At 49.0% G+C, this 25,421-nt stretch overlaps 1 protein-coding gene across 1 annotated transcript in view; it reads right to left on the bottom strand.

Moving 5' to 3' along the window:
- Window positions 1-1,086: 1,086 nt before the first annotated feature.
- Window positions 1,087-25,421, bottom strand: part of RNF167 (ring finger protein 167) — a 43,675-nt gene continuing 19,340 nt past the window's right edge. Inside the window, exons 5-10 of the mRNA XM_089657659.1 lie at window positions 23,866-23,953; window positions 20,532-20,622; window positions 19,249-19,354; window positions 5,988-6,081; window positions 3,634-3,714; window positions 1,087-3,524 (exon numbers count right to left, since the gene is read on the bottom strand). Of these exons, the coding sequence (XP_089513785.1) occupies window positions 3,253-3,524; window positions 3,634-3,714; window positions 5,988-6,081; window positions 19,249-19,354; window positions 20,532-20,622; window positions 23,866-23,953 (732 nt within the window). The 3' untranslated portion in view covers window positions 1,087-3,252. The remainder of the gene's footprint in view (window positions 3,525-3,633; window positions 3,715-5,987; window positions 6,082-19,248; window positions 19,355-20,531; window positions 20,623-23,865; window positions 23,954-25,421) is intronic.

Raw genomic sequence — 25,421 nt, 5'->3', positions numbered from 1 at the left:
TGAAGTTGTTATGCTTATCCTCTGGCTTCAGCATTTTCTAGAGCACATATGTCAAACGCAAGGCCTGCGGGCCAAAACTGGCCTTTTCATGTGTCCCTTGCACCTCTCCTGCAGCTGAGGCACCCCCTTCATTTCCGCCCCCATCTTGTCTCAGCAGAGAGGACAGAACTCCTCCGTCAGATCCTGCGCTTCTCCATGCAGCCACAGGGAGGCTTGTCTCTGTCAGCCACAGGGGTGGATTGACAACTCATGGGGCCCCGGGCAATAGGGGATCATGGGGCCTTGCCCAAACTCAAAAAAGCCTATGGAAAAGGTACCAGGGGCATCTCATGTGGGGCCCTCTACTGACCCCGGGCCCTCGGGCAGTGCTCGAGTTTCCAAATGGTCAGTCCGCCCCTGGTCAGCCAAGGAACTGGCATCTTCAGATGGAAAGGTAAGCAAAGAGCAGCCTCCATGTAGTTCTCTTGAATGTACTAAGGACACAAAGTGTCCAAGCTGGCCCCGAGAGTGTACAGTGGGCCCCTCCTGGTGCCTTTCATTTTCCAATAATGTACGCCAGAAACTGTGAGCACTTTTTTATGCAGATCTTGACTTTTGGAAGAGAGGTCAAAGGCTGGCCCGCTCCTTCCGCACTTGGCAGTTGAGCCCACCCATCACACTTAGCACCAGTAGGGAGGTTCAGAGGGTGGAAGATGGTAGGGGGGGTGGACCAGGCGTTACCTTTCCTTCCCAATGACCAGATTTGGAGAATATTCAGCCAGGTTCCAGGGCCCGGTGGGGCTCTAGTGTAAAACAAAGCCTACAAGTGATGTAGACTCCTGAGGGGCAGGTTAGAAGCTCTGTCCTAAGCAGAGGGACTGACAACTCAAGGGCCCCCCGGGCAATAGGAATATATATATATATATAGCACTGCATAAATGGACAGCGCTATATAAGTACCTGAAATAAATAATAAAATAATACAGCTCCTATGCATTTCCCCTAGAGCTCAGCTTTAAATTTGTTGTTGGCACTGGAAAACTAAATCAGTAAAATATAATAATGAGAATAGAATAAAAAAAAATAGAAAACACGAAAGAATTCTCATTCGTTAGGAAATTTCATTTATATAAAAACCTGTACAGGATAATTAGTCAGATACAGATTAATTACAGATGTCATTAAGAGTGCAAAACACATCTCCCTCCACAACAGAAGCCTACAAACCTTCGGCGGACACCACTTGGGCCTGGATATCGGCTCCATGAGAACGGGTGCCTCTTTCTTTATCCATATAATAACGGAACCCACTGACAGCAGCAGCAAAAGAAAAGTAAAAGGCAAAATCCGTCCAAAATATGTTTTCATGTGTTGAATAGACACCAGGATGGTGAACCATTCTGAAGCTTGGGGACATGAGTCTTCAGGTCATTATTTCAATGTTCCTGGCTTTCCCGAGCCTTCTCGTCATGGTGTCTTAGAGCTCCTTCCCCTTCTTCTCTCTGCAATTTAAGGATGAGGATGACCATTACTGGTCATGGGTGTGAAAAATGGTAAGGGCTGAGAGCTTCTTTCCCTTCTTCTCTCTACAATTTAAGGATGAGGGCGACCATTACTGGTCATGGGTGTGAAAAATGGTAAGGGCCGAAAACTTGAGAGCAGAGATTTCACCCATGGAATCAACAGATACACTCAGTGGTGTGATATCATGGTGGCGGAGGAGCTAACCATGTGAATAGGGCGCTGACTTCACTAGAACCGAGAAAGCCACTTGGATAGATTTCAAAATGTTCTCAACATAACAGAAGACGTCCCGCTCACCATGACTAACGACTGCTAGATAGAACATGACTTTCAATGGTTTACACCACCAGCATTGGCACTCAGTGATGTGATATCATGGTGGTAGAGGAGCTAACCCTGTGGATATGTTCCTGACTTCACTAGAAATGAGGAAGCAACTTGAACAGGTTGCGAAATGTCCTCAAGATTCCAGAAGTCCATTTGACCAAGACAACTGCTAGATACACCATGAACGAGGACCCTCACAGACTTCGTGGTGAACAAAGCTTTCCAACGTCCTCTGAGCTACAAGGGGATCATCCCAGTATTATCTACTCAAGGTTCCAGAAGAAGTCCAGTTGACCAAGACTACTGCTGGATACACCATGAACAAGGACCCTCACAGACTTAGTGGTGAGAAAAGCTTTCCAACGTCCTCTGAGCTACAAGGGGATCATCCCAGTATTATCTACTCAAGGTTCCAGAAGAAGTCCAGTTGACCAAGACTACTGCTGGATACACCATGAACAAGGACCCTCACAGACCTAGTGGTGAGAATAGCTTTTTAACGTCCTCTGAGCTACAAGGGGATTATCCCAGTATTATCTACTCAAGGTTCCAGAAGAAGTCCAGTTGACCAAGACTACTGCTGGATACACCATGAACAAGGACCCTCACAGACTTAGTGGTGAGAAAAGCTTTCCAACGTCCTCTGAGCTACAAGGGGATCATCCCAGTATTATCTACTCAAGGTTCCAGAAGAAGTCCAGTTGACCAAGACTACTGCTGGATACACCATGAACAAGGACCCTCACAGACTTAGTAGTGAGAAAAGCTTTCCAACGTCCTCTGAGCTACAAGGGAATCATCCCAGTATTATCTACTCAAGGTTCCAGAAGAAGTCCAGTTGACCAAGACAACTGCTGGATACACCATGAACGAGGACCATCACAGACTTAGTGGTGAGAAAAGCTTTCCAACGTCCTCTGAGCTACAAGGGGATCATCCCAGTATTATCTACTCAGGGTTCCAGAAGAAGCCCAGTTGACCAAGACAACTGCTGGATACACCATGAACGAGGACCCTCACAGACTTAGTGGTGAACAAAGCTTTCCAACGTCCTCTGAGCTACAAGGGGATCATCCCAGTATTATCTACTCAATATTAAAATATCAGTTTAGGGCGGGTTTGGCCTTCAAAACGTCCTTCCTAATAGTGGAGTAAAATGAGATATAGGGAGGAATTTGAAAAAATAAAAAAATCAAAGAATTATGGGAAATAGAACAAACATCACAAAGTGGGGGGGAACAAAATAATTTTCCGACAAGAATCAGAAATGTTCAGGATCAGGAAAGGACTGGATACCCGAACCTTAGAAAATTACTGTGGAGATGGGTGAGTCACAAGAGCAAAAGGGACAGCCACACACACACAGACGGGGTTTCTGGGAGGGGCCAGGAAGTCTAAATCCACGAAACATGGCTTGTGGTCTCACACAGCGACTGCCAAAGTGGATGCTTCCTCCTGCTCCTGCTCCCCCTGCTGGGCGGGTGGAGATTCCGCCATGCTCCCAAAGGACGGGGAGGGCCTCAACAGAGGGGTGCGCTCGTTGTCACTCTCATCTCCCCGTCCGCCCTCGCTGGTTTCTTCTCCCCCTCCCTCAGAGTCTGAATCATCCTCAGATCGAAGGACGCGGTGCTTGCAAACTGGGCAGTTCTTCTTGGTTTTGGTCAGCCAGGGGTCCACACAACCGCTGTGGTATGCTGCAAAGAGAGGAGCAGTTAGGATATCATAAGCTCAACTGACACCCCTAGGAACCCCCCGGGTATATTCCAAACACCAAATCCACAGAGGGGGGGGGGGGGGTCTTACCGTGAGAACATGGGAGGACGCGAAGCTTGTCACCCTCTTCGTATTCTTCAAGGCAGATGGCACACACTTCATATGGGTCTCCTGGACAGGACATGAAGGAAACATTAGAAACTTCTAATCCCTGAGCTCACAAACATTTAAAAGGCTCTTAGCCCCCATTCACACTTAGCGGGAGGATAGCCATGTGATCTAGAGGCCCTGCCCCAAAGAAGCTCGTGATGCAATGATCAGGTGTGACGGGCCCACTGAGAATAATGGGACTCTTCATCTTGAGCGTTTTTTGCGCTTTGGGAATTGTCGCTGAGTGTTGTCGCTATAAAATACTCAGGTGTGAATGGGGGGCTTAAATTTGATGCAACCACAGGCAAGCCTGTATGCCTTCTTATAATCACTTAGAAAACTGCTGCCTTGTTACAAGGGACTATTAGAGACTACGGCATGTTACAAGAGATTGCTAGAGACTATGGCCATGTAACAGAGGAGGGTTAGAGGCTGCTGCCTTGTTACAAGGGACTATTAGAGACTACTGCATGTTACAAGGCAGCAGCCTCTAACCATCCTCTGTTACATGGCCATAGTCTCTAGCAATCTCTTGTAACATGCAGTAGTCTCTAATATTCCCTTGTAACAAGGCAGCAGCCTCTAACAATCCTCTGTTACATGGCCATAGTCTCTAGCAATCTCTTGTTACAAGGGACTATTAGAGACTACTGCATGTTACAAGAGATTGCTAGAGACTATGGCCATGTAACAGAGGATTGTTAGAGGCTGCTGCCTTGTAACATGCAGTAGTCTCTAATAGTCCCTTGTAACAAGGCAGCAACATCTAACAATCCTCTACTGCATGTTACAAGAGATTGCTAGAGACTATGGCCATGTAACAGAGGATTGTTAGATGCTGCTGCCTTGTTACAAGGGACTATTAGAGACTACTGCATGTTACAAGAGATTGCTGGAGACTATGGCCATGTAACAGAGGATGGTTAGAGGCTGCTGCCTTGTAACATGCAGTAGTCTCTAATAGTCCCTTGTAACAAGGCAGCCGCATCTAACAATCCTCTGTTACATGGCCATAGTCTCTAGCAATCTCTTGTAACATGCAGTAGTCTCTAATAGTCCCTTGTAACAAGAGGTTGCTAGAGACTATGGCCATGTAACAGAGGATTGTTAGAGGCTGCTGCCTTGTTAAAAGACTGTTAGGGATTTGTTCTAGAACAAGAGGCTGGTATGGACTCCTGCCTGGTACTCTGCTGGAAGCTGTTTTAATGCTACAAGTGATTGTTAGAAACTACAGTCATATCACAGGGGATTCTTAGATGGTGCTGCCTTGTTACAAGAAACTGTTAGTCTTCTGTCATATAACCCGGAAATGTTTGTTATGTTGCAAGAGTCTGCCGCACGGCTGTTTTCAGGTTACAAGAGACTGTTAGGCTGCGTTCACACCCGATCATTGTATTTGAGTGTTTTTTTCTGGCGTTTTTGTACAGCGTTTTTTTAATAGCCAATAGAGAAAAAGATCATCTGTTTCATCATTTGTTGCTAGGGTTTTCAGTTTTTTTTTTTTTTCTAAAGCTTTTTCATCAGCTTTTATTTAATTTTTTAGAATTTTTCAATGTATTGTTTTTCTTTTTTGTTAAGGCAAGGGGTTAGAGGTTAAGTGTTAATATTTGATTTATTGTCTTCTATTTAAATATTTATTTTTTTGTTAGGGTGTTAATATTATTCTTATTAATAATAATAATAAATGTATTTTTGGGTTATAGTTTAATATTATTCTTACTAATTTATTTATTTTTTAGGGTTAGGAGGTTAAGGTTAGGGATTAGTTATTTATTAGGGAATAATTATGCATATTATTTATTTTATTCAATTATTTTTTTTTTTTGTATTTCTTTTTCATTTGAACAGAAAAACACTCCAAAAATGCACATAAAACATGCAGAAACGCAGGAATGGTGCATTTCCATTCATTTCTATGCAGTTAAAAATGCTCAAATTTGCCCAATTTGAGCAGCAGGCGGTTGGGTACATCAGGGGTGTGTGAGGGGCACTACTGGATAGCCAGAACAAAAAAAAAAAAAAAAAAAAAGAATTAAAAGAGGCACCAAGCTTGTGAACATTATTATTATTATTATTATTATTCAGTATTTATAAAGCGCCAATAGTTCGCTCAGCGCTGTACATTACAAAGGGGGACAGAACATGTGACAGAACAATACCAATACAATGCAAAACATGAGGGGATCGAGGGCCCTGCTCTTTCAAGCTTACAATCTAGGAGGGACATGTTCAACCATTTGAGTTCCAGTCCTGTGGACAGCATTTGGAAGTCCCCACCCTCCCCCATCCTATACCTTTCTTAAATTTATGAATGGGGATCTTCTTCAGCTGATCTTTAGACAGGCGGTTCCGGCGCATCCTCTTCCTGTGCTGTACGCAGCGGACCACCTGCAGGAAGACAGAGAGAAATGAAACACAAGGGGGCTGGGGGGGGTCACGCCCCGGAGGGGACTTCCTGCCTGACCTCCCTGATAAAGAATATAGGTTACATTGTACAGTGGGGAAATTATTTGATCCCTGGAAGATTTTGTAGGTTTGCCCACTTACAAAGAAATGAAGGGTCTATCATTTTTATCCTAGGCGTATTTTACGTGATAGAAACAGAATATCAACCAAAATTCCAGAAAAAAAAACAAAAACCAAAAAAAAAAAAAAACAAAAAACCCAAAAAAACAAAACAAAAAACAAACAAAATAAAAAAACACACGATACAAAATGTTATAAATTGAGTTGCAGTTCAGTGAGTAAAATAAGTATTTGATCCCCTACCAACCAACAATGATTCTGGCTCCCACAGACTGGCTATGTGCTCTTGTGTTACGCAGGAGCACCTTCTTAAATTGACTAATCTAACAACAACTCGTTATGTGTATAAATGACACCTGTCCACAGAATCTCTCTCTTGGGCACCATCATGATGGACAAGACCAAAAGATATGTCAAAAGGACATCAGGGACCAGATTGTAGACCTGCACAAGACTGGAATGGGCTACAAGACCATCAGCGAGAAGCTTGGTGAGAAGGAGACAACTGTTGGAGAGATTATTCACAAATAGAAGAAATACAAAATAACCATCAATCGCCCTCAGTCTGGAGCTCCATGCAAGATTTCCCCTCATGGGGTAAGGATGATCATGAGAAAAGTGAGGGATCAGCCCAGAACTACATGGGAGGAGCTTATGAATGATCTCAAGGCAGTTGGGACTACAGTCACCAAACCAACCATTGGTAACTCAATACTTCGCCATGAATTGAAATCACTCGTAAGGTTCCCTCCGCAAGAAGGCACATGTGCGTTTGAAGTTTGCCAATGAACATCTAAATGATTTAGAGAAGGATTGGAAGAAAAGTGTTGTGGTCAGAGACCAAAAGTGAACTCTTTGGCATTAACTCGACTTGCCGTGTTTGGAGGAAGACTATGACCCTAAGAACACCATCCCTACAGTCAAACACAGAGATGGAAACATTATGCTTTCTCTGCTAAAAAGGTACAGGCCGAGTTTGCCGCATTGAAGGGCAAATGGACGGGGCCATGTATTGTAAAATCTTGGACTGGAACCTTCTTCCCTCAGCCAGAACACCGAAGATGGGTCGTGGATGGGTGTTCCAGCATGACAATGACCCAAAACATACCACCAAGGCAACAAAGGAGTGGCTCAAGAAGAAGCACATTAAGGTCATGAAGTGGCCTGGCCAGTCTCCAGACCTTAATACTATAGAAAATGTATGGAGGGAGCTGAAAGTTCGAGTTGCCAAACGACAGCTGAGAAACCTTAAAGATTTAGAGAAGATCTGTAAAGAAGAGTGGGCCAAAATCCCTTCTGAGATGTGAGCAAACCTGGGAACCAACTACAAGGAACGTCTGACCTCTGTGATGGACAACAAGGGTTCCTCCACCAAGTACCAAGTCCTGTTCTGCTTGGGGATCAAATACGTATTTTACTCACTGAACTGCAACTCCGTTTATAACATTTGTATTGTGTGTTTTCTGGATTTTTGGTTGATATTCCGTCTCCATCATTTAAAAATACACCTATGATAAAAGTTATAGACCCTTCATTTCTTTGTAAGAGGCACACATACAAAATCTGCGGGGGATCAAATCATTATAATCCCCATTGTATAAACAGTCCGACGTTTTACAAGAAATACTGCAAATGAATACTTTTGCAGGCTCAGATGGTAGCTGCTGTTGTGGCAATGGCAGTGAGATCAGATTACACAGCCTGCAGGAGAGGCGTGTGGAATGCCTGGGAGAGAAAAACAAACAATTGGAAGAGCCAAGGATCCTGGTCCTAGAATTGTTCACAAAGCACTAAATAAAAAAAGAATATCTGAAGACTAACCCCTTCCTGTCCAGCCCTGGAGTCCCTTTAACTGGGCAATTCTGCCTTGGGTGGGGGGTGGGTCTGATTTAGCATGTGACTGCTGTGATTGGCTGTCGCAGCCAATCATTACTAGAGACTGAGAGTGGTCTTTAAGGTATACAATAAAAGGAAGATTTACTTACCTAATTATCTGCTCTGCCCTGCAGCTAGACCGTTCAATGCAGCATCTGCACCCCCCACAGTCCAGCAGTCTAAGGGTCGGTTCACACAATAGAACAGGGGTGTCCAAACTATGGCCCTCCAGGTGTTGAGGAACTGCAAGTCCCATGAGGCCTTGCGAGACTGACATACACAGGCAAGACACCCAGAGGCCTGATGGGAATTGTAGTACTTCAACAGCTGGAGGGCCATCGTTTGGACACCCCTGTTCTATTGTGTGAACCGACCCTTAGACTGCTGGACTGTGGGGGGTGCAGATGCTTCATTGAACGAAGGGTCGGTTCACACCATAGAACAGGGGTGTCCAAACTATGGCCCTCCAGCTGTTGAGGAACTACAAGTCCCATGAGGCCTTGCGAGACTGACATACACAGGCAAGACACCCAGAGGCCTGATGGGAATTGTAGTACTCAACAGCTGGAGGGCCATCGTTTGGACACCCCATCTATTGTGTGAACCGACCCTTAGACTGCTGGACTGTGGGGGGTGCAGATGCTTCATTGAACGAAGGGTCGGTTCACACCATAGAACAGGGGTGTCCAAACGAAGGCCCTCCAGGTGTTGAGGAACTGCAAGTCCCATGAGGCCTTGCGAGACTGACATCCACAGGCAAGACACCCAGAGGCAGAGGCCTGATGGGAATTGTAGTACTTTAACAGCTGGAGGGCCTTCGTTTGGACACCCGAGCCCAGGGGCGGACTGACAACTCATGGTGCCCCTGGGCAATAGGGGATCATGGGGCCCCTGCGTCCTTGCCCACGCTCAAAGCACACCCAAAAAAAAGCCTAATAAAAAAAAAAAAGTACCAGGGACATTTCATGGGGCCCCTACTGACCCTGGGCCCTTGGGCACTGCCCGAGTGCTCAAATGGTCAGTCTGCCCCTGCCATAGAAACAGTCTGGATGCATTCCGGATGCATGTTTTTGCTGCGTTCCGGTGCATTTTTCTCCTCACCTTAAAGGACATGTGCATTCTGGTGCGTTCCAGTTCAGTTCACTGCAGAAAAAAAAAATGCAGCATGTTCTGCTTTTTTTTTTCCTGGAACTGACCGCACTGGTGTGAACTATGCCATTGGAAACCATATAACCTACTATCCTTGCGGTTTTGATGCAGAAAAAAAAAATGCACTGGACCAGGGGCAGACTAAACTCATGGGGCCCCTGGGCAATAGGGGATCATGGGGCCATGTCCTTCCTAAACTCAAAAAAGCCTATGAAAAAAAAAAAAAAAAAAAAAAAAAAAAAAAGAAGAAGAGAGAAGGTACCAGGGGCATCTCATGGGGCCCCCTACTGACCCCGGGCCCTCGGGCAGTGCCCGAGTTTCCAAACGGTCAGTCCGCCCCTGCACTGGACTGCATGTGGTGTGAACCAGCCCAGGGGCGGACTGACCGTTTGGAAACTCGGGCACTGCCCGAGGGCCTGGGGGTCAGTAGGGGGCCCCATTTGATGCCCCTGGTACCTTTTTCATAGTCTTTTTTGAGTGTGGGCAAGGACACAGGGGCCCCATAATTCCCTATTGCCCAGGGGCCCCATGAGTTGTCAGTCTGCCCCTGAACCAGCCCTAAAGGTCCTGACATCATCAAGGGTCTATAGCCCTGCTGTGGTCATGAGGACTCCGAGGGACAGGGATCATGGGTGGAGGGGGGGGGAAGGCGCCACCTTCTGGGGGAGCAGGAGAGTGGAGGATCAGGTAAGTACAACGATTTCTCATCTTCGTTACATAAAATGAACTTTAGACAAAATAAAATATTTTAAAACCTAAATCCCAAAATTAAAAAAATTAAAAAGCAAAAATAATGCGATATCTATTTACCACCAAAGAAAGGCCAGACGTATGGCGATAAGGTGCGGTATGGGTCACGTGATGTGGGGGGTCTCCAGATTTTTAATACTTTTAAAAGGAAGGACAAGAAGTTCCGATCTACAGAGATCCACCAACATACACATAGAAGCACACGCACGTTAAATATAAATGAGCGTCAGCTGACGGGGTTAATCGGCGGAGGCGGCTGAACGATTTCACGGTCAGGTTGTAGACAATGGCGGTACGCCGTGTCTGGCGCAGACAGGTGCCCTAACAATAGCTCATTATACACGGCAGGTGACTGGAGAGGCGGAGGAAGTACAATGAGTCGGATTACGATGACCTGCATCCCGAGGGTACGCAGATCCGGGAAGGGAGCCTTGCCAGCGCAACACCCAAATCTCTAGATTTCAGTTCTGGGTGGAGTGTGGTGAGCTGGGTAGACCTCCCAAGGAGGGATCGACACCCTCTCATAGTGGCGGGAGGGCGAAGAGATGCAACAAGTGGACTCAACTCAGCAGCATCCGCCTACAATACAGCGATCGCAGAGGACCGAAGGCGCATGCATTGGGGCTCGCAGAGGACCGAAGGCGCATGCATTGGGGCTCGCAGAGGACCGAAGGCGCATGCACTGGGGCTCGCAGAGGACCGAAGGCGCATGCACTGGGGCTCGCAGAGGACCGAAGGCGCATGCACTGGGGCTCGCAGAGGACCGAAGGCGCATGCACTGGGGCTCGCAGAGGACCGAAGGCGCATGCACTTGGGCTCGTAGAGGACCGAAGGCGCATGCACTGGGGCTCGCAGAGGACCGAAGGCGCATGCACTGGGGCTCGCAGAGGACCGAAGGCGCATGCACTGGGGCTCGCAGAGGACCGAAGGCGCATGCACTGGGGCTCGCAGAGGACCGAAGGCGCATGCACTGGGGCTGGTCTGCGGCGTGAAGGCGCATGCACTGGGGCTGGTCTGCGGCGTGAAGGCGCATGCACTGGGGCTGGTCTGCGGCGTGAAGGCGCATGCACTGGGGCTGGTCTGCGGCGTGAAGGCGCATGCACTGGGGCTGGTCTGCGGCGTGAAGGCGCATGCACTGGGGCTGGTCTGCGGCGTGAAGGCGCATGCACTGGGGCTGGTCTGCGGCGTGAAGGCGCATGCACTGGGGCTGGTCTGCGGCGTGAAGGCGCATGCACTGGGGCTGGTCTGCGGCGTGAAGGCGCATGCACTGGGGCTGGTCTGTGGTCTGAGGCGCATTTACTGGGGCTGAACCTGTTTTTACGGTCTGTGTGAATGAAGCCTGAACATATATCAGGTTGGTGACCCCGATCTACATTTGAGGAATGTATGTGAACATTCCATGCCATGGAGCCTCCCTCCTCTGCTCCTTGTACAATGCATGCACACAGACGGTTGGTGGATCACAGATAACGAGATCACGGATTGCACTCGTACGTCACAGTAACTCAAAGTTCAATGTCCTGCAACACGAGAGGAGATAACAATTCCCAACAAATATACTGCACAACCTTCCCTATGACCGCATAGACGTTCACCGAGATAGTTTTTTTCTTTACCGTTCTGCTTGCTATCCCCTGCTGTCCTCCTCTTCACCCATCACCCCCTCTTCACCAGCTGAAATTTCAAAACAGGCAGGCAAAAAGAAGAGGGGATAGAAATTTGAGTCACTCTCTGATGTTTTCTATCTCCAGCCTTAGAGCTTCACAAAGCGCAGCTCCTACAGAGTCGTGTTTCAGGCAGGAAGGTAGAGTCGGTGAGATGCTCAGGCATGCATTGGTGGGAGGGGCACAGATTAATTTTTGTGCATCAAAAAATGTTATTTTGTTTTATTGGGAAAATAACAGATCTACTGGAGGAAAAGAAATGTAATCTCCAAACATGGAAAGGGTTCTTCACAGTGAGAGCTGTGAAAATGTAGACTCCCTCAAGAGTTGGTTCTGGCCAGCTCAGTGGATTGCTTTAACCACCTCCCACCCGGCCCATGTATATAATACGGCTGGACGGGAGGAGTGCAGGGGTGGGTGGTCATTTATAAACGTCCTCCCTGCTTGTGCGCACTCCCTGGGAGCATGCAGCACCGCGATCCGGTGACAGTGGAACACCAATCGCTGTACGGGACCTCTGTGCGAGGACCCGATCATGTGATCACTGATTGGCCAATCAGTGATCACATGAATAGTAGTAAGCAAGATGTCACTTCCTGACATCATTGCTTACTACTTGTGAAATCTGTGAATGATCACAGAGGTCACATGGTACAGGGCTATTCACAACAGCCTTGTATCATGTGACAAGCTGGGACCAATCACAGCTCACACAGTATTTCTCAATGGCTGCAAGAATGTAGCCAGAGAGAAGGAGAAAGGATTGCTTTTACATCCATAAAGGCTGTAAAAGCAATCAGTGTAAAAAAAAAATCTTCATCACCCCCCCACAAGTAGTACAGTGTCACTATGATGACAGTATGTTAAAAAAACAAAATGATATAAAAAAAATAAAAATGTAAAGAAATTTTTTAAAATTATAATTTTTGGTTATAAACTAATCTGGATTATTTATTTTTTTTACTAAAAAGATAACTGAATAAATTTTGGCCAAGATGTATGATGAAATATTATTTATTTGTAAAATTTTATAAGAAACTTTTTTGAAACTGGAAGGGGGGGGGGGGAAAGTGTCCGGACTGGAAGGGGGGGGGGAAAAGTGTCCGGACTGGAAGGGGGGGGGGGGAAAGTGTCCGGACTGGAAGGGGGGGGGGGGAAAGTGTCCGGACTGGAAGGGGGGGGGGAAAGTGTCCGGACTGGAAGGGGGGGGGGAAAGTGTCCGGACTGGAAGGGGGGGGGGGGGGAAAGTGTCCGGACTGGAAGGGGGGGGGGGGGGAAAGTGTCCGGACTGGAAGGGGGGGGGGGGGAAAGTGTCCGGACTGGAAGGGGGGGGGGGGGAAAGTGTCCGGACTGGAAGGGGGGGGGGGGGAAAGTGTCCGGACTGCAAGGGGGGGGGGAAGTGTCCGGACTGCAAGGGGGGGGGGGGAAAGTGTCCGGACTGCAAGGGGGGGGGGGAAAGTGTCCGGACTGCAAGGGGGGGGGGGGAAAGTGTCCGGACTGCAAGGGGGGGGGGGAAAGTGTCCGGACTGCAAGGGGGGGGGGGAAAGTGTCCGGACTGCAAGGGGGGGGGGGAAAGTGTCCGGACTGCAAGGGGGGGGGGGAAAGTGTCCGGACTGCAAGGGGGGGGGGGAAAGTGTCCGGACTGCAAGGGGGGGGGGGAAAGTGTCCGGACTGCAAGGGGGGGGGGAAGTGTCCGGACTGCAAGGGGGGGGGGGAAAGTGTCCGGACTGCAAGGGGGGGGGGGAAAGTGTCCGGACTGCAAGGGGGGGGGGGAAGTGTCCGGACTGCAAGGGGGGGGGGGAAAGTGTCCGGACTGCAAGGGGGGGGGGGGAAAGTGTCCGGACTGCAAGGGGGGGGGGGAAAGTGTCCGGACTGCAAGGGGGGGGGGAAAGTGTCCGGACTGCAAGGGGGGGGGGGAAAGTGTCCGGACTGCAAGGGGGGGGGGGAAAGTGTCCGGACTGCAAGGGGGGGGGGAAAGTGTCCGGACTGCAAGGGGGGGGGGAAAGTGTCCGGACTGCAAGGGGGGGGGGGAAAGTGTCCGGACTGCAAGGGGGGGGGAAAGTGTCCGGACTGCAAGGGGGGGGGAAAGTGTCCGGACTGCAAGGGGGGGGAAAGTGTCCGGACTGCAAGGGGGGGGAAAGTGTCCGGACTGCAAGGGGGGGGGAAAGTGTCCGGACTGCAAGGGGGGGGGAAAGTGTCCGGACTGCAAGGGGGGGGAAAGTGTCCGGACTGCAAGGGGGGGGAAAGTGTCCGGACTGGAAGTGGTTAAGAAAGTCCTGGATCCTTTCTTGGATACACAGAATATAACTGGATAGAACATTTATAGGTGACGGTGATCCAGGGAATATCCGATTGCCTCTCGGGGGATCAGGGAGGATTTTTTTTTCCCTGCAGGAGCAAAGTGGATCGTGCATTGCTGGGTTTTTGCCTTCCTCTGGATCAACTGTGGGTGTAGGATTATAACTTTTTTTTTTAATGGTTGAACTGGATGGACTTTTGTCTTTTTTCAGCCAGACTAACTGTGTAACTATGTACTGGCAGGATTGGCAGGATTGACTGATAATCAGATTCTGTAGCGGGGGGGGGGGGGGGGGACTGCTGTGGTAAGGCTGGGGACAGACTGCAGCCTAGATGCCATTTTTTATTTTTGCACTCTAGTTGGTGAAACCGTGATTTACCGATAAGCCCCATGAGGACACAATCCCGATTCTCAGGCCGTCTCCAATATAGATTGTCTTCTCTCTACAAATAACGGCATTCAGCACTGGGACCTGTATATATCATTAGCGCCCCCTTCAGGGAACACATGACCAGCCACGCCCAACGCACACCCCTCTCCTACCTGACTTGGTGCCCCTGGGGTGCTCAGGTGTCACCATCTCCCAGCGATCGGCCACATTCATGGCCTGCAGGGAGGACACAGGAATCTCTGGCATCTCCACCTGACCTAGTTCTCTCTCCTCCTCCTCCAGAATCTCCTCTCCTGTTCTGTCTAATCAGCTCTCAGGTTCTGTACACAAGACAAATCCCAACTGTCACTATCATCGAAGGCAGTTCCCTCGTCTGTACTAGTGACGGATCGAACACCAATCCCCCCCATTCAGTTTGTGGTCGAACATTCGGACCGGGACAATTCACCAAGTTGTATCAGAGTCTGTGGTAAGATACCGCACAGCATTTAAAAAGAAAGAAAAAAAAAAGCCTACTAAAATACGGGATGTTATTTTATTACGTCATGCGGTATCTTAATAGTAAAAACATGCTGTCATGTTCCCCGCTGACAGCTGAATGGAAAAGAATTGCTGGCAATTACAAATTTTGCAAAAAAAAAAAAATGGCGTGGGGGGGGGGGGGGGTCCCCAAAATCCATACCTCCATACCAGACCCTTAACTGAGCATGCAGCCTGGCAGGTCAGGAAAGGAGGGGGGGGGAGAAAGTGCCCCCTTCCCCTCCTTAACCATACTAGACCACATGCCCTCAATATGGGGGGTGGAGAGCAAGCGCCCCCTTTCCCTCCTGAACCATACTAGGCCACATGCCCTCAATATGGGGGGGTGGGAACAAGTGCCCCCCTTCCCCTCCTGAACCGTACTAGGCCACATGCTCTCAATATTGGGGGGGGGGGAAACAAGTGCCCCCTTCCACTGCTGAACCATACTAGGCCACATGCCCTCAATATGGGGGGTGGAGAGCAAGCGCCCCCTTTCCCTCCTGAACCATACTAGGCCACATGCCCTCAATATGGGGGGGTGGGGAGCAAGCGCCCCCTTCCTCTCCTGAACCATACTAGGCCACATGCTCTCAATATGGGGGGTGGAGAGCAAGCGCCCCCTTTCCCTCCTGAACCATACTAGGCAACATGCTCTCAATATTGGGGGGGGGAAACAAGTGCCCCCTTCCACTGCTGAACCATACTAGGCCACATGCCCTCAGAATGGGGGGGTGGGGAGCAAGCGCCCCCTTTCCCTCCTGAACCATACTAGGCCACATGCCCTCAATATGGGGGGGTGGGGAGCAAGCGCCCCCTTCCTCTCCTGAACCATACTAGACCACATGCCCTCAATATGGAGGGGGAGCAAGTGCCCCCTTCCACTCCTGAACCATACTAGGCCACATGCCCTCAATATGGGGGGGGGGGGGGGGGACAAGTGCCCCCTTCCCCTCCTGAACAATTCTAGGCCACATGCCCTCAATATGAGGGTGGGGGGGGGGGAACAAGTGCCCCCTTCCCCTCCTGAACCAATCTAGGCCGCATGCCTTTAATATGGGGGTGGGGAGCAAGCACCCCCTTTCCCTCCTGAACCATACTAGGCCACATGCCCTCAATATGGGGGGGGGGGTGGGGAGCAAGCGCCCCCTTCCCCTCCTGAACCGTACTAGGCCACATGCCCTCAATATGGAGGGGGAGCAAGTGCCCTCTTCCCCTCCTGAACCATACTAGGCCACATGCTCTCAATATTGGGGGGGGGGGGAAACAAGTGCCCCCTTCCACTCCTGAACCATACTAGGGCACATGCCCTCAATATGGAGGGGGGGGGGGAAAGCACGCGCTCCCTTCCCTTCCTGAACCATACTAGGCCACATGCCCTCAATATGGGGGGGGGGGGACAAGTGCCCCCTTCCCCTCCTGAACCATTCTAGGCCACATGCCCTCAATATGAGGGTGGGAACAAGTGCCCCCCTTCCCCTCCTGAACCATACTAGGCCACATGCCCTCAATATGGAGGGGAGCAAGCGCCCCCTTCCCCTCCTGAACCATACTAGGCCACATGCTCTCAATATGGGGGGGTCCCTAAAGCAACGGTGTACAAGGGAATGGGGGATCATTTCAGGAAGGAGAGTGGGGTGGGGCTGGTGAATATGTCATATTTTGCCCCTTTCTTTTCTGAACGAATATAGTAAGTGATCGGTACCGATCCCTCACTGTGTTCACTCACAAATGAAACATAGTAAACTGTTTACTATCCTTCAGTTTGTGAACGAACAGGGAGGCTCTGTACAGAGCACCTCCTGTTCATTTATCTGTAGGCCAGCTGAAGGTGCAGAGAAAGGATTGGGGATCTGTGTCCTCAATTCCTTTCTTTGTCTTAAAAAAGTGAGACATCAGTCTGCAGGATATTTCACCAAAGCCCCTACTCCCCCACCCTCGAACAGCATTGTGAAAGAAAAATAGAAAACCTAAAATTAAAACAACATGAAAAAAAAAGTACAAAAATGTAAAACAAACCCCAAACATTTGTAAAAGAGGATTTAAAAAAAAAAAAAAAATATAAGAGGCTCATTCACACGGGTTGTCTGGACTATATAGTTTAAATGAGCGGTTTGTTTGTTCGACCGGAGCGGCTTGTTGCTCTATCGGGACGCAGTGGCTGTACAAACCCAGTTGCAGGTCCTAATTTGACAGGTGTGCAGATGTGGACGAGTCCCTGAATACACACCGTCTGCCTTCAGGGCCCTCCACCTGTACCCACACACCTGTCAAACTAGGACCTGCGGCTGTGTTCATATAGCTGCTATAACCTATAGCGTAACATAGGCCGACTGCACACAGCCCCAGCCACATAAAAAAACAAAACAAAAATTACAAAAAAACCACACAAAAAATAAAAAAAACACACAAAAACAAAAAAAACGAAAAAAAAAAACCCACCACACTGATTGACACTAAACAGGCCACAGCACCTCAGTGCAGTTTTATCTTTTAGATCTAGCAGGAATTTAAGTTGTGTTTGCTAACTTTGATTTTAGTGGATTCTTAGCGTAAATATCAGTTTGATGTTTTCCGTGGGGGGGTGGGGACTGGGGGTCCCTGTACAGGGCCCCGTGGTTTCTAACATTGGCCCTCAATGCAAAAATAAAAGGCGTGAGAGAGAAAAAAAAAGAAAAAGAAAAGAAAGGAGGGTGAGAAAGGGGGAGAGTTCCGCTTTGCTTGGTGTGACACACCTTAAAAATAATGCGCTTTTGTGCTTCTCTGTGGTTTGTGGTAAATGTAAAGGCATATTTCTACACGCTCAGGAGGAGGCAGTTATTGTTTTTTTCTTAGACTTTGTAACAAATGAGTTGTTTTACAGAAAAGGACTGTGAAAGATATCAAAACATTTGCAAAATGGCAAAAAAAAGAAGTTTGACAAGTTAATGGGATTGCTGGGATTTGTAGTGCTCCAGAGTCTAAAGGTTCTCCATTTCCCACATTCTATCACAGCTACAGTGCATGCTGGGAGCTCTAAAGGAAACTTCTTCAAACTTCTAGAACTTCTAGAAAACAAACCTTTTCAAAATTAATCTAGAGGCGCCCCCTAGGGGACAGTCACCAGTGCGGCATGTTGTAATACAGATGAATCTAGAGGCGCCCCCTAGGGGACAGTCACCAGTGCGGCATGTTGTAATACAGATGAATCTAGAGGCGACCCCTAGGGGACAGTAGGCAGTGCGGCATGTTGTAATACAGATGAATCTAGAGGCGCCCCCTAGGGGACAGTAGGCAGTGCAGCATGTTGTAACACAGATGAATCTAGAGGCGCCCCCTAGGGGACAGTCAGCAGTGCAGCATGTTGTAATACGGATGAATCTAGAGGGGACCCCTAGGGGACAGTAGGCAGTGCGGCATGTTGTAATACAGATGAATCTAGAGGCGCCCCCTAGGGGACAGTAGGCAGTGCAGCATGTTGTAACACAGATGAATCTAGAGGCGCCCCCTAGGGGACAGTAGGCAGTGCGGCATGTTGTAATACGGATGAATCTAGAGGGGACCCCTAGGGGACAGTCAGCAGTGCAGCATGTTGTAATACGGATGAATCTAGAGGCGCCCCCTAGGGGACAGTCAGCAGTGCAGCATGTTGTAATACGGATGAATCTAGAGGCGCCCCCTAGGGGACAGTCAGCAGTGCAGCATGTTGTAATACGGATGAATCTAGAGGGGACCCCTAGGGGACAGTCGGCAGTGCAGCATGTTGTAACACAGATTAATCTAGAGGCGATCCCTAGGGGACAGTCAGCAGTGCAGCATGTTGTAATACGGATGAATCTAGAGGTGACCCCTAGGGGACAGTCAGCAGTGCAGCATGTTGTAATACAGTTTAATCTAGAGGGGACCCCTAGGGGACAGTCAGCAGTGCAGCATGTTGTAATACGGATGAATCTAGAGGTGACCCCTAGGGCAGGGGTAGGCAACCTGCGGCTCTCCAGCTGTTGCAGGATTACAAGTTTCATCATGCCTCTGCAAGTCATAGCTGTAACTGTGAGTTTTGTAATCTTTGCAATGCCTCATGGGAAATGTAGTTCCACAACAGCTAGAGAGCCGCAGGTTGCCTACCCCTGCCCTCGGGGACAGTCAGCAGTACTGAATTTTGTAATCCAGTTTTCGGATAGAATAGATACTCAAACTGCTCAACAAGGCAGAACAAAAACGCAAAACATTTTGCAGTCAGATTTGTCATATTTATAAGCTCATTTGCTGCATTAGTCAGCTTAGTTCACATCCATTGCCTGAAGACTGACGGTATAAAAACTCCAGATGCATGAGATCTGAGATTGTCAAAATCAGTTGGTGATATTTATTGTCCCCAGTTTTCCCTGAACGCAAACACTTACCATGACCACAGACATGACTATGAATATAATGGCCACCACCACGATGAAAGGGATGAGATAATATCCAAAGTTGAGGTTATATTCTGGGAGGAGAAAGACGTGAGCACTGCAGAGAGAGAAGGGAAGAGAATGAGAGACATCAACTGCGGGCGTGGGATTCTGTATATGGAGGTTCTCTAATTATAATTCTATTGGTTGGACTTGTATATGTCTTTTAGCAACCTGACAAACCATGTAGGTAATACACAGAGGGAGAGAGAAAGGGGGAGCAAAACAGAGAAGGAAAGAGATTGAGAGGAAAAAAAAAAAAAAAAGGAGCATCAAGAAAGAGAAAAGCAGTAAAAAAGGAAAGATAAAAGAACAAAGAAGGAGAATGTGGGGGTGGAGGGGAGGACAGAAAGGAGCAAAAGAAAGAAAAGAGCAAAACAGCAAGCAAAAAAAAAGGAAAGAGCGAGCAAAAGACAAAAAAAAAAAAAAAAAAAAAAAAAAAAAGAAGAAGAAGGAGCAAGCGACAGAAAGAGCAAAAGAGCAAGCAAAAAGGAAAGAGCAAAAAGAGAAAAAGCAAGCGAAAGAGCAAAAAAAGAGAAAGCGAGCGAAAGAGCAAAGGAAAGAGCGAGCGAAAGAGCAAAAGAAAGAGCAAAAGAGTGAAAAAGCAAGCGAATGAAAGGAGCAAGCAAAAGAAAAAAAAAAAAGCAAATGAAAGAAAGAACAAAAGAGCGAGCAAAAGAAAAAGCGAGCAAAAAAAGCAAAAGAAAGAGCAAAAAAGCAAGCAAAAGAGAGCAAAAAGTGCGAAAAAGCAAGCAAAAGAAAGACAGGAATGTGGGAAAAGAAAGGTTGGTCCCAGGAGATGGAGATAGAGAGGAAATGAAGAGTGATAAGAGAGCGGGTGGAAGGGAGATGGAGCGATAAGAGAGCGGGTGGAAGGGAGGTGGAGCGATAAGAGAGCGGGTGGAAGGGAGATGGAGCGATAAGAGAGCGGGTGGAAGGGAGGTGGAGCGATAAGAGAGCGGGTGGAAGGGAGATGGAGCGATAAGAGAGCGGGTGCAAGGGAGATGGCGCGATAAGAGAGCGGGTGGAAGGGAGATGGCGCGATAAGAGAGCGGGTGGAAGGGAGATGGCGCGATATACGGAGACATAAAGTAAGCTGTAGAGCAAGGGAAGGGCAGTGGAGGGGACACCAATAGACAGACGTAGAGAATGCAGGAATGAGGGAAAGGAAGAGGACAGACACGAAAGGAGAGGGATTAGTCCTGAGCATTGTCCCCCCAGTGACTGTCCCTTACTTGTCATAGTAGGAGAACTCCTCCAGCAGGATCCGGCCAGCGGTCGCCCCGATGAACACAGATGGGATGGAAATCTCGAGGCGGATGTGCTCTAGAGAGGAGACAGAGGAAGGCTGTCAGGCTGGCACCACATGGGGGGGGGGGGGGGGCAGAATATAGTGAAGGGATATCTCCTCCAGTGCTGTATGGGATGGACATGACACCTCTGGGCACAAGAGGCTGCCATGACTGTTCTTTAGTCCAGCAGAAGAACCCAGTAGCTACAAACCCATACTGGAAATCGGAACCAAAGCTGGCTTTTATGGAGCCATTTCTGGCGAGCCTAGGGGCCCAGTGTCAGCGGGCCTTTGCATGCTCCAGACCCGCATCTCTCCCCATATGTCAAGCAGTGGTTCCCCACCTGTGGAACCTCAGGACCCGTTTGTCCTTTGTCATTAAGTCGCCACCCAAAAAACAAAATTAAACATTTCCAAAACCTAATTTATTCCACAAAACAACTTGTGTGCAGTATTCTACACGGTACATAAAACACTTTTTTAGACTTTTAAAATATATAATTTTAAGCATACGTGAAAAACCAAAAATCCAGCAACACCCCCCAACTTTAGGCAACGCCCCCCCCCACCTCACACTAATAGCCCATTAGGCTGAGCAATGCCTCCTCTACCCCTCAACAATCAATATGTTTGTGCAATATTTGTGTGAGGGTATTCAGTCCCCCCCCCGCCACTTCCTCCCAGCTTTGCCGCGTAGGAACAAGAACAAGGGCCACGGGACCGCTTTGTAAGTGCGCCATCTTAATCAGACCGGCTGGCCACAGTAATACAAATATTATGACCGGCCGTAGTTGCGGTCCCAGCCGTCTTAACATTTATATGTTGTCAGGGCACCAGATGTATTATTGGAGCATTAGACAGGCCTGGGGGGGGGGGGGGGGGGGGCACTTGCCCCGCAGCCCAGTCTGCCCCTGGTCGTGACCCACTTTTTGGATCGCGACCCATTACTTGAGAAACAGGGGTCTAAAGAAATGCAAAAGCAGCTGTATCATGTCAAATGTAGACTAACAGCACTTGCAATGGATTCTGAACGATATCTGAAGGGTCTCAACCTGATTTCAGCTTGATTTGCCCAATGCAAGTCCTACAGGGGCCTACAGAAATCACAGAAGGTTTCTCCACTTGGATCAGGAAGAGTTTGTAGGACTTCAACCCAACATGACCATGGTAGACATCCCTTGCCTTGGTCTTCTCAAGGGGAGTCAGTTGGTTGTTTTGGATCTTTTGCTCCCCAAAGAGGTGAGTGCTGGGGATATCTGCTAAGTATCCTCCAATTAACTCACCATAGGCACATCACCAGGTCCGGGCTGAGAGGTAAGCAGAAGAGGGGCACTTCAGCAGGAGGGGGGTCCAACAAGGGCAGCACATGTACCTCTGCTGCGGATTTCATTGACAGTTCATAGGGAGGAGACGGGGGGGGGTACTTTTTGCCCCTTTTACCACGAGTGGTATAGAATCTTATTCCAGAAACACACACTGTTCAGAAAAATTAAAGGAAGACTTTGTAATCCGAATAGAACATCAAGTCACTGAAGCTCCTGGGATATGGATCTGGTCAGGTAAGTAGCAGAGGGGGTTGTTAATCAGTTTCAGCTGCTTTGGTGTTCATGAAATTAACAACAGGTGCACTAGATGGGCAACAATGAGACGACCCCCAAAACAGGAATGGTTTTACAGACGGAGGCCACTGACATTTTTTTCCCTACTCATCTTTTCTGACTGTTTTTCACTAGTTTTGCATTTGGCTAGGGTCAGTGTCACTACTGGTAGCATGAGGCCATACCTGGACCCTACAGAGGTTGCACAGGCAGTCCAACTCCTCCAGGATGGCCCATCAATACGTGCCATTGCCAGAAGGTTTGCGGTGTCTCCAGGCAGTTTCAGGAGCATGGAGGAGATTCCGGGAGACAGGCAGTTACTCTAGGAGAGCTGGACAGGGCCGTAGAAGGTCCTTAACCCATCAGCAGGACTGGTATCTGCTCCTTTGTGCAAGGAGGAACAGGATGAGCTCTGCCAGAGCCCTACAAAATGACCTCCAGCAGGCCACTGGTGTGAATGTCTCTGACCAAACAATCAGAAACAGACTTCATGAGGGTGGCCTGAGGGCCCGACGTCCTCTAGTGGGCCATGTGCTCACTGCCCGGCACCATAGAGCTCAATTGGCATTTGCCATTGAACACCAACATTGGCCGGTCCACCACTGGCACCCTGTGCTTTTCACAGATGAGGGCAGGTTCACCCTGAGCACATGTGACAGACATGAAAGGGTCCGGAGAAGCCGTGGAGAACGTTCTGCTGCCTGTAACATTGTTCAGCATGACCGATATGGTGGTGGGTCAGTGATGGTCTGGGGAGGCATATCCATGGAGGGACACACAGACCTCTACAGGCTAGACAATGGCGCCCTGACTGCCATTAGGTATCAGGATGAAATCCTTGGATCCATTGTCAGACCCTACCCTGGTGCAGTGGGTCCTGGGTTCCTCCTGGTGCAGTGGGTCCTGGGTTCCTCCTGGTGCAGTGGGTCCTGGGTTCCTCCTGGTGCATGGCAATGCCTGGCCTCATGTTACGAGAGTATGCAGGCAGTTCCTGGAGGATGAAGGAATTGATACCATTGAATGGCCCCCACACTCACCTGACCTAAATCCAATAGAACTCCTCTGGGATGTCATGTTTCGGTCCATCCGACGCCGCCAGGTTGCACCTCAGACTGTCCAGGAGCTCAGTGATGTCCTGGTCCAGATCTGGGAGGAAATCCCCCAAGACACCATCCGTGGTCTCATTAGGAACCTCCCCCGACGTTGTCAGGCATGCATACAAGCACGTGGGGGCCACACAAACTACTGAGGACCATTCTGAGTTGCTGCAATGACATTCCAGCCAAATGGACTCGCCTGCTGCATCATTTCTTCACTTTGATGGAAATGAAAATGATTGACCTACAGAGGACTGAATTCAAAGACACCCCGAAAATCAAATGATGGGGCATCCTTATGTTCCTCACACATTATCCCGTCCATGTTAGTATAGAGATCCAGCAGGAGATATTTCCCCATTGAGAGACGATTTGTTTCCAAAGTCTTCCTTTCATTTTTGTGAGCAGTATAGAATGTCAATACTCATACTAACTCTGCACTGATGGCAGCTGGTTGGAGGGGACTTGACAACCCCATAAGGCACATTAGGCTTTTAAAATTGTAGAACATGTGCACTAGGCAATACTGCAGCCTACACATAGAATAAAACGATAATAGCTGCAGGTGCCCCATAACACTTACCGTCATTCCATGCCATGTTCAGGAGTTTGTCTGAACCCACATTGTAAATGATAGCAGCGTCATATCCGGACTGCTGGGCATGTAGCACCTAGAGGGCAAGAGAACCACATTAGTACCTCTGCATCCTGCAGGAGGAGGACAGACTCATAGCCCCTTCTATGTGTGTCATCCTGCAGGAGGAGGACAGACTCATAGCCCCTTCTATACATGTCACCCTGCAGGAGGAGCACAGACTCATAGCCCCTTCTATGTGTGTTACTTGGCAGGAGGAGGACAGACTCCTAGCCCCTTCTATATGTGTCACCCTGCAGGAGGAGGACAGACTCATAGCCCCTTCTATACGTGTCACCCTGCAGGAGGAGGACAGACTCATAGCCCCTTCTATACGTGTCACCCTGCAGGAGGAGGACAGACTCATAGCCCCTTCTATACGTGTCACCCTGCAGGAGGAGGACAAACTCATAGCCCCTTCTATACGTGTCACCCTACAGGAGGAGGACAGACTCATAGCCCCTTCTATACGTGTCACCCTGCAGGAGGAGGACAGACTCGTAGCCCCTTCTATATGTGTCACCCTGCAGGAGGAGGACAGACTCATAGCCCCTTCTATATGTGTCACCCTGCAGGAGGAGGATGGACTCATAGCCCCTTCTATAGGTGTCACCCTGCAGGAGGAGGACAGACTCATAGCCCCTTCTATACGTGTCACCCTGCAGGAGGAGGACAGACTCATAGCCCCTTCTATACGTGTCACCCTGCAGGAGGAGGACAAACTCATAGCCCCTTCTATACGTGTCACCCTGCAGGAGGAGGACAGACTCATAGCCCCTTCTATATGTGTCACCCTGCAGGAGGAGGACAGACTTATAGCCCCTTCTATAGGTGTCACCCTGCAGGAGGAGGACAGACTCATAGCTCCTTCTATACGTGTCACCCTGCAGGAGGAGGACAGACTCATAGCCCCTTCTATACGTGTCACCCTGCAGGAGGAGGACAGACTCGTAGTCCCTTCTATATGTGTCACCCTGCAGGAGGAGGACAGACTCATAGCCCCCTTCTATATGTGTCACCCTGCAGGAGGAGGACAGACTCATAGCCCCCTTCTATAGGTGTCACCCTGCAGGAGGAGGACAGGCTCGTAGCCCCTTCTATATGTGTAACCCTGCAGGAGGAGGACAGACTCATAGCCCCTTCTACATGTGTCACCCTGCAGGAGGAGGACAGACTCATAGCTCCTTCTATGTGTCACCCTGCAGGAGGAGGACAGACTCATAGCTCTTATATGTGTCACCCTGCAGGAGGAGGACAGACTCATAGCTCCTACTATACATGTCACCCTGCAGGAGGAGGACAGACTCATAGCTCCTACTATACATGTCACCTGCAGGAGGAGGACAGACTCATAGCTCCTACTATACATGTCACCTGCAGGAGGAGGACAGACTCATAGCCCCTTCTATGTGTCACCCTGCAGGAGGAGGACAGACTCATAGCCCCTTCTATAAGTGTCACCCTGCAGGAGGAGGACAGACTCATAGCCCCTTCTATATGTGTCA

Source organism: Staurois parvus, unplaced genomic scaffold (genome assembly GCF_062004578.1).
Source record: "Staurois parvus isolate SC_StPar_1 unplaced genomic scaffold, SC_StPar_1.0 ptg001017l, whole genome shotgun sequence".
In the NCBI taxonomy this organism is placed as follows: Eukaryota; Metazoa; Chordata; class Amphibia; order Anura; family Ranidae; genus Staurois; species Staurois parvus.
This window is presented reverse-complemented; position numbering and strand designations above follow the sequence as displayed.